This window comes from Cupressus sempervirens, chromosome 10, assembly GCF_028749045.1.
Source record: "Cupressus sempervirens isolate cs-2001-9-10 chromosome 10, ASM2874904v1, whole genome shotgun sequence".
NCBI lineage: Eukaryota > Viridiplantae > Streptophyta > Pinopsida > Cupressales > Cupressaceae > Cupressus > Cupressus sempervirens.
The window spans coordinates 648,451,174-648,460,067 of record NC_143127.1 but is presented as its reverse complement, the minus strand read 5'-3'; the positions used below and the strand labels follow the sequence as shown (position 1 = coordinate 648,460,067).

At 38.4% G+C, this 8,894-nt stretch overlaps 1 protein-coding gene across 2 annotated transcripts in view; it reads left to right on the top strand.

Moving 5' to 3' along the window:
• Positions 1-7,748: 7,748 nt before the first annotated feature.
• MGT4 (magnesium transporter 4) overlaps positions 7,749-8,894 on the top strand; it is a 78,335-nt gene continuing 77,189 nt past the window's right edge. Inside the window, exons 1-2 of one of the 2 annotated variants that reach the window (XM_089807354.1) lie at positions 7,884-8,515; positions 8,612-8,669. In XM_089807354.1, the coding sequence (XP_089663480.1) occupies positions 8,093-8,515; positions 8,612-8,669 (481 nt within the window). In that variant the 5' untranslated portion in view covers positions 7,884-8,092. Of the gene's footprint in view, positions 8,516-8,611; positions 8,670-8,894 lie in introns of both variants that reach the window. The other variant, XM_089807355.1, reaches the window with a different exon arrangement.

Below are 8,894 nucleotides of genomic sequence, written 5' to 3'. Positions count from 1 at the left end.
AAATTATCTACATGATATTTATCCAAGCCATCTACATGTCTGATAATATTACATTTAATCATTCACTTAAAATCTTAACCTTGATCCCAAAGGGATTCATTCTAGGAAAACTTAACCCTAACAACTCACAATTTTTAAATATTGCCACCCTTATTTTGCACCTAAGAGCAAAGACTAGGTAAAGCCAAATTGACAAGTCTACATTCAATGAGGTCAAATTGCAAATAAATTCCATGGTAGAGATCAATTTTCTATTCTCTAGATAAAAATGAGAGGCTGAGATTAATTCATTTTTTAGGCCTATTTGAGTATGATAACATTCATTTGTAAAAAAACATTGAATTTCTAAACTTCAAAAATTAAAATTTATGCATCATCAACGTATAAAATCTATTATATTATTTCTAAAATTAGTTATCTTATCCATTTATATTTAATTTATAAATATGTACCATGTAATACATTTAATTATTAAATAGTTATTATTACAAGGTAAATTGGTAAATACTTGCTTATTAATAACAGAGACCGAAAGGTCAATTTATACAAAAGGAAGAGACGATGTTTCCTTAGGAAACGATCGTAAAGAATAGAAACATTCTATTCCAGAGAAAGCAAAAAATGAAAGCAAACTAAAGCTAAAGATATTTACAAGATAACCATTAACTAATAATAGACGTCTTATCTATTATTGTGATACCCTCCCTTAATGGTTAATCTATCTAACACACCAAGCTGTCCTTTGAATTTGACAAACTTATCAGGACCAAGAGGCTTGGTGAGAATGTCTGCAGTCTGATCTGAGGTAGGAACATACTACAGATCTATAGTCCCGTCTTCAACCAGCTGTCGTATGTAATGACAATGAACATCCACATGCTTGGTTCGTTCATGGAAGACTGGATTCCCTGCTAACTTGATAACGCCTTCGTTATCAACAAACAGAGTAGTCGGTCCTGCTGGTGACATCTACATATCCCCAAGCATCTGACAAAGCCAGACAGCTTCACATCCTGCCTTAACAGTCCCTCTATATTCAGCCTCTGTAGAAGAGAGAGAAACTGCCTGCTGCTTCTTGCTGGTCCATGTGACTGCACCGGATTCCAAACTGAACACATATCTAGATGTTGACTTTTTATCATCAACAGAGCCTGCCCAATCTGAATCTGTGAACCCACTGAGTTTAGGATTAGAACTCCGAGAATACAGAAGTCCATAATCAGAAGTGCCCTTCACATAACGAAGCACACGCTTTGCTGCCATCCAATGATCAGCCTTAGGAGCTGTCATAAAGCGTGAAATATAGCTGACTGCGAAGCTGATATCAGGCCTAGTAGCAGATAGGTAGATGAGGCTGCCTACTAGTTGCCTATATGTAGTATCATCAACGGAAGGAGAATCAGACTTGGCTGATAACTTTAGACCTTTCTCCATAGGTGTAGATGCAGGTTTGCAATCCTGCATTCGAAATTTGTTTAACAAGGCTCTGGCATATTTGGACTGAGAGATGAATATACCAGAAGACTGTTGCCAAACTTCAACACCTAAGCAATAATGCATGAGCCCAAGGTCAGTCATATCAAAAGACTGGCATAAGTGTTGTTTGATTCCCTGAATCAAAGATGCCGAACTACCAGTGATGATCAGATCATCCACATAGATAACCAGAAGGATGATGTCACTGTCAGTAGTCTTGATGTACAGATTTGAGTCTGAAGAACTCCTCTTGAAGCCTTGATCACTGAGGTACGTATCAATCTTGATGTACCATGCCCGAGGGGCTGCTTCAAACCATAGAGAGCTTTTACCAATCTGAGAACCTGATGGTCTTTACCAGCAACCTTGAAACCAGGAGGCTGCGTCATGTAGACCTCTTCATGGAGATCACCATTCAGGAGAGCACTCTTTACGTCCATCTGATGGACCTTCCAGCCAAACTGTGTTGCCATAGCTAGGACTAATCTGATGGTGCTCATCTTTGCAGTAGGAGCAAAGGTCTCCTCATAATCAATGCCCTGATGCTGAGAAAAGCCCTTTGCCACTAAACGAGCTTTGTACTTATCCAAAGTACCATCTGATTTGTATTTGATTTTGTAGACCCATTTGCAGCTAATGGGTTTCTTCCCTGGGGGAAGATCAGAAAGGACCCAAGTGTTGTTCTTCAGCAGGCTCTGGTGTTCAGATTGCATGGCCTGTTCCCACTCTGGAATTCCTTTAGCCTCAGAATATGTTTGAGGTTCAAACACACTGTGAATGTTGGCCATAAGAGAAAAGTTAACAGAATCTATAGTTTTGCTCTTTTTTCGAGTAGTTCTCCCATCAATGAGCTCATCATCATGAAGATCAGCAAGTGTCTTAGCCCACCACTTAGGCCGGAGAGGAGAATGACCAACAGTAGTACTAGGAGATGCTTGATCAGCAGGATCCTGATCAGAAGAATTTGGATCAAACTCAGGTGAAGCATCTTCAAAATGAGGTGATCCTGTAGGAGAAGCCAGAGGTGGTTGTACAGGTATCACTGGTAGGACTGGAGCTGTAGGAGCTACTGGAGCCCTCCCATCATGTGGACCTAATGGAAGCCGAACTCCCAAATCATGAACCTGCATAGGCTGGTCTGCTGGATCAGGAACAGGAGAAACAGGCATGAATGGTCCTCGTTGCTCATCAAAGGCTACATCGTGGCTGTATATGAGACGAGATGTCTCAACATCAATAAGGCGGTCGGCTTTGTGAAGACTGCTATATCTAGCAAGCATCAGTTTCTGACTCTTGGCATCCAACTTGGTGCGTGAAGCATCAGGGATCCAAACAAAAGCAAGAGAGCCAAAAACCTTCAGGTGACTGATTCTGGGCTTGCGACCTGACCAGGCCTCTTCCGCAGTTTTACCTTTGACCGCCACTGTGGGTGACCGGTTCAACAGATAAACTGCAGTGTTAACTGCTTCTGCCCAAAAACGCTTCGAAATATGTCTGTGTTTGAGCATGGAACGAGCCATCTCGGTGATTGTCCTGTTCCGACGTTCAACTACACTGTTCTGTTGTGGCGTGTGGGGTGTGGTGAACTGGCGTTGGATGCCATGTGTATCCAAGAAGCTGGAGAAAACATTAGAACAAAATTCCCCCCCATTGTCTGATCTAAGAGTAATAATAGATTTCCCAGACTCTTTTTCAACTAAGGGTTTAAACTTCTGAAATACAATAAATGCATCAGATTTCTTTTTAAGGAAATACACCCACATTTTTCTACTGAAATCATCTACAAACAACAGAAAATACTTGTACCCAAGAACAGAAGGAGTGGCCATAGGGCCGCAAATATCAGCATGAACAAGCTGAAGTACTTGAGAAGCTCGCCAAGAATCGCCACTGGGGAAAGGTGTGCGATGTTGCTTCCTAGCCTGACATGCGTCACAAACTCCAAGGTGTTGGGTTTGAATCTCTGGCAAACCAAGAACAAGCTCATCCCGAGCAAGTTGTGAGAGATAATGCACATTTAAGTGCCCATATCGCTGATGCCAAAGTGAGCTGATGGAAGATCGCCGAGCAGCCATAGCTAAGTCCTGAGAATCACCAGAATCAGTAAGTCTGAAAAGACCATGATCCTCAAGACCAACTGCAATAGTAGACTTAGTCGCCCGATCAGTGATGGTGCACTGATGTGAACTAAAGGTGACTGCCAAGTGTGGAGAATGTCGCAGCAACTGACTGACCGAGAGTAGATTTAGTTCCATCCCTGGAACGTAGTACACATCAAGGAATATGAGTTTCCTCCCAACATACTGAATTTGAATGTTGCCTTTACCAACAACCGTGTACTCTTCTCCACCACCAAAGATAACAGAATCTGAATAAGGCTGGTAGTCAGTAAACCATTCTCTGCGGTGAGTGAAATGTCGAGAGGCACCTGAATCAATGTACCAGGCAGATGACTATACATGATCTACAGGTCTTTTAGCCATGAAGGCATAAAAGGCAGATTCCACCTGCTCAGTGTGCTCTACACTGTTCGCTTTGGGTTGCGAACCTGATTGCTTAGACTGGGTAGCTAAGCGTTTCCGACATGCAACCTTCATGTGACCATACTTGTGGCAATAGTTGCATTGAATGTTCTTCTTTTTGGTACCATCGGACGCTGGAGCAGAAGACTTCTGCTGAGATGGTTGCTGAAACTTGCCCTTATCCTTCTAAAAGGATTTCGCAGCAAAGGCTTGCTCAGTGGAGGTGGAACTGGAGCTGCTACCGAACTGTTGTTTCCACCGATCTTGCTGAAGTAGCAGGGTGCAGAGATCAGTGAACTTTAGATCAACACCAGTAGATGTGATGTTGAGAGTCTCGATAAAATGCTCATAGGAATTTGGTAAACTCCGAAGAGTGATTACCACAATATCCTCTTCCTCCATCTTGCGACCGATGGCAAGTAACTGATCACAGATTTCCTGAATCCGATTCAGGTGTGCCTGGAGCGAGGTGCGCTCATCCATGACAATAGAAAACAGAGTGTTTTTCAGAAAGAAGGCTCTGCTCTTGTCGGAAGTCTCATGAAGACCTTTTAGATGTGTCCAGATTTCGGTCGTTGTCTTGCTGGATGGAATCTGAGAAAGCTGGTCATCAGCTATGGAGAGTTTGAGAAGCATTACTGCCTCTCGATTGTTCAGATCCCATGTATCTTGATCAGGACCCGGAGAAGTCGGACGCTGCTTAACACCCAGAACAAGTTGATCGGTGTTTCGATATTCGAAGATTGCGATGATGCGCTGCTTCCAGGTTCCATAATTGCGACCATTGAATTTGGAATTATGCTCGAGCATAATATTTGTCAGAGATGCCATGGCACGTTTTTCAATGAAAAACTGTGAAAATCTGTGAAGGCACGTTCTTCGAGACAAAAATACGGAAGACCCAAAAAAATTAGAGAATGACCCAAAAGAGAGCTCGAAAAACCCAAAAGGAATCTGTTGTCATTTTTTGAATCCGCTGGCTTGAAAATTGAGGCACAAAAATTGAGGCACCCAGAAAAAATGGACGACAACCCAGTTGAGCTCTCGAAAAACCCACTAAGAATCTGCAAACAAAAAAAATTTTTGACCCCAAAAATTAGGGTTTCGAAAAAAAAGGCCCTAGTTGAAAAAAGCTTGAAAAAACTTCAGATTTCTTGATGAAAAATGGTCGAATCTACTTCCCAGAGCACGATGACAGACTGAGATGGCTAAGAGCATGAAGATTTGATACAGAAACATGCAAATTTTCACCCCAAAAATGCGAGTCTCCAAAAAATGGCCACGATTTCCACGCGATTTGCAGACCCGTAATTCGAGAATTTCTCCAAGCAGAAAAACCCAAGGTGGGTTTTGGAGAAATTAGCTGAAATAATTTTGGAAAAATTTAAACAAATAATTTCAAGAAGAAATTATAAATTTTTCTGAAAAAGTTTAAGTATTTAGCTCTGATACCATATTACGAGGTAATTGGTAAATACTTGCTTATTAATAACAGAGACCGAAAGGTCAATTTATACAAAAGGAAGAGACGATGTTTCCTTAGGAAACGATCGTAAAGAATAGAAACATTCTATTCCAGAGAAAGCAAAAAACGAAAGCAAACTAAAGCTAAAGATATTTACAAGATAACCATTAACTAATAATAGACGTCTTATCTATTATTGTGATAGTTATAACATAAATATAATATAATATTCATTTTAGTTTAATCAAAATCATAATATAAAGCAATCATAATATTATTAATTAAGATTAAGATATAATTAATTATTTTTAATTATAATAATATGCAATAATAGTTAATTAATGTAAAATAATTATATTTAAAAATATAGTTAATCAAAACGATGATCATAATGTAATTAATAATAATATTGTAATAATTTTAGATGAGAAAGTTAGAAATATATCTTATATAAAATTATTTATATTTGAAATATAATGATAATTTGTTAATTATTTTAAAACTTAATTTATAATAATATAGTTATAAATTTTTATAGCATATAACATAATCATAATTAAAATTTAGTGGTCCCTATTTCAAAAAAGGGTCCTATAATATCAAAAGAATTTAACCAATCATTTTTGTAGATAACAATTTTTTTTGCCTTTTTTTGCCTAGCCTCTTTGGTTAAGAACTAAGGATTGATAAAAAAATTTGTATAATACATGAACTTAATAAATAAATGTAAATTATCCAAAAATATTTAGTTTTTATTGGTGCAAAACAATGAATTAATTGTACATGAGTGAAACAACTACCAAAAATATGAATTTTTTTACCAACGATTATACAAGAACAATTTATTTTAGCCTTCTATTCTATTTTATTTTATTTGGGATGAATTTCTTTTAGGAGAAGATACCCATCAGTGAATTAGGGTCCAATAGTGGTTCACTCAATTTTAATCATTGTATATACTATTAGTGGATATATACCAATAGTTGGTCAATTTTTTTGGCTTTTTGATCCATGATTGGCTCATTTTTTGCACCACTACTCCTCATTTATGAACCACTATTGGAGATTTGTGAACTCCTAGTGGAGATTTATGAAGCCCTAATCAAGATTTTGTGAACCACTATTGGTGATTGATAGAATAATTGTTGATGCAATGGGGGGCAACTATCAGTGAACACTTTCTGGCGCACCTTTTTATCCTTTCATGCATAATGTCTCCTATAGAGTGCATTGCTATTGGTGAGACGCTGGAACCTTAGTTTTAAGAAGTTAAGTCACATACGAGAGCAGTAACAAAAATGAGAAATTTTGGCATCGTTTAGAACCTTGATTAAACACACAAAGTTAGCTATAGCCACTACTGAATATCTTCCCCTATTATTAATAATGGAAAAGAGAGAATTAAAAAAAAAAAAACTAGAAGAAGATACCTAGTAGTGAATCAGGGTTCAAGAGTGGTTTGCTCAATTTTAATCATTGAATATAGTAGCAGTGGATCATTTATTTATCACTAGTTGGTCTTTTTTGGTCTTTTTTTATCTTTTTTGATTCATGATTGGTGATTTATGAACTACTATTAGAGATTTGTGAACCACTAGTGCAGATGCATTGCTCAACATTTTGTGAACCACAATTGGTGATTGAATGAATAATTATTGGTACAATAGGATCAAATTTCTATAAACACTTTTTTTGAACCATTTTTAAACCTTTCCTAGATAACATGTCCTATAGAATACATCATTATAAGTGAGAAGCTAAAATAGCATACAAGAACGAAAAAAACATAAAATAAGATAAAATTAACTAAAACACTACATGTACTCCCACATAACTAATAGATTTTTAAGGAGCCTAACTAGGCCGCTTGTTTGAGATTTTAGACTGAACTAAGTAAATAATCATTTCAAATATAAATTGTGGAGACAAAATTCAAAAAACACTTTTTTTGAACCATTTTAAAACCTTTCCTAGATATCATGTCCTATAGGATACATCATTATAAGTGAGAAGCTAAAATAACATACAAGAAGGGAAAAAAACATGAAAGATAAAATTAACTAAAACACTATATTACTCCCACATAACTAATAGATTTTTAAGGAGCCTAACATATGTTTGAGATTTTGGACTGAACTAAGTAAATAATCATTTCAAATATAAATTGTGGAGAGAAAATTCTGAAACGTGTAAGGTGCCGATTTTCTCCATAAATCTTGGGCAACGTCTATACAGCCACGAAAATGCACTTCCTTACGCAGGAGAGGATTTGGAATTTTTTTTTCGAGTTTGAAAAAGCAATGTAAAAGAAGTGCATTTTTGTGGCGGGCTAAATCTTGGGGGTCATGTTCACTGTCCCGTCAAGTTATAGCTTATCAATATTTTATAATAGGATGGGATCTCAGAGCCTGCAAAGAGCCGTACTAATTGTACTGAAAAACACATCGGTAGAAGATTTATTTCCTAAAACAGTCAAGTTTTTCCGTATACGTCGCATGCTGCACAGTGTGTAACTTCATCTATAAAAGGAAAGAGGACAAATATGCCGAGATCTTCCAGCTGAGAAATGTATACAATCGTTTGCCGTGATCGATTTTCTTGAAGCCGGCTGAAAAAAGTTTTGAAGACAATGAGGGCGAGGGCTACTGCAATCAAGGCGGCCATTAATGGCGGTGGTGAAGATACTGAGGACGGTCCGCGCGGTGGCGGTGTAGGAAGCGGAGTAGGGGGGAAAAAGAAGGGCGTAGGCGTGAGGGCATGGCTGCTGCTCGATTCGTCCGGGCAGGCGCAGGTCGTGGAGGCCGGAAAACATGCAATCATGCGCCGCACGGGGCTTCCTGCTCGCGATTTGCGTATTTTGGATCCTCTGCTTTCTTATCCGTCTACCATTCTTGGCCGAGAGCGAGCTATTGTGATCAATTTGGAGCATATTAAGGCAATTATCACTGCGCAGGAGGTTCTTCTGCTTAATTCCAGAGATCCTGCCGTGGCTCCTTTCGTTGCCGATCTCCAGCGCCGGTTATCTGATGCTTCTAATACCCCCGTGCAGCCGGTATGAAGCCTAATTTCCGTATATTTTTCTTTTCCGAATCTTCGGTATACATATCGGAAGGTTAATATTAGCGTAAAAAGTATCACTTAAAAACAGGAAAGTTATCTGGGAGTTTGGGCATGGTTAGCGCTTCTGTTGATGCCAGTATACAAGAGTAAGCATTCTCTTTCCTTACTCTGACTTGCAAAAGTCGATAGGAGGCCTCAGGAAGATAAAATGATTGATGTACAGGTTAAATTTACATCTCCAGTATGTCTTTACGTATGAAAGGGGTGCAGTTAAAATGGGTTGATGACGACGATTCCAACTCAACCTTAATTCAATCAAATATTTGAAAGCGTATTGTAGGTAGAGTATATATCATAAGAAGGTTAATCAG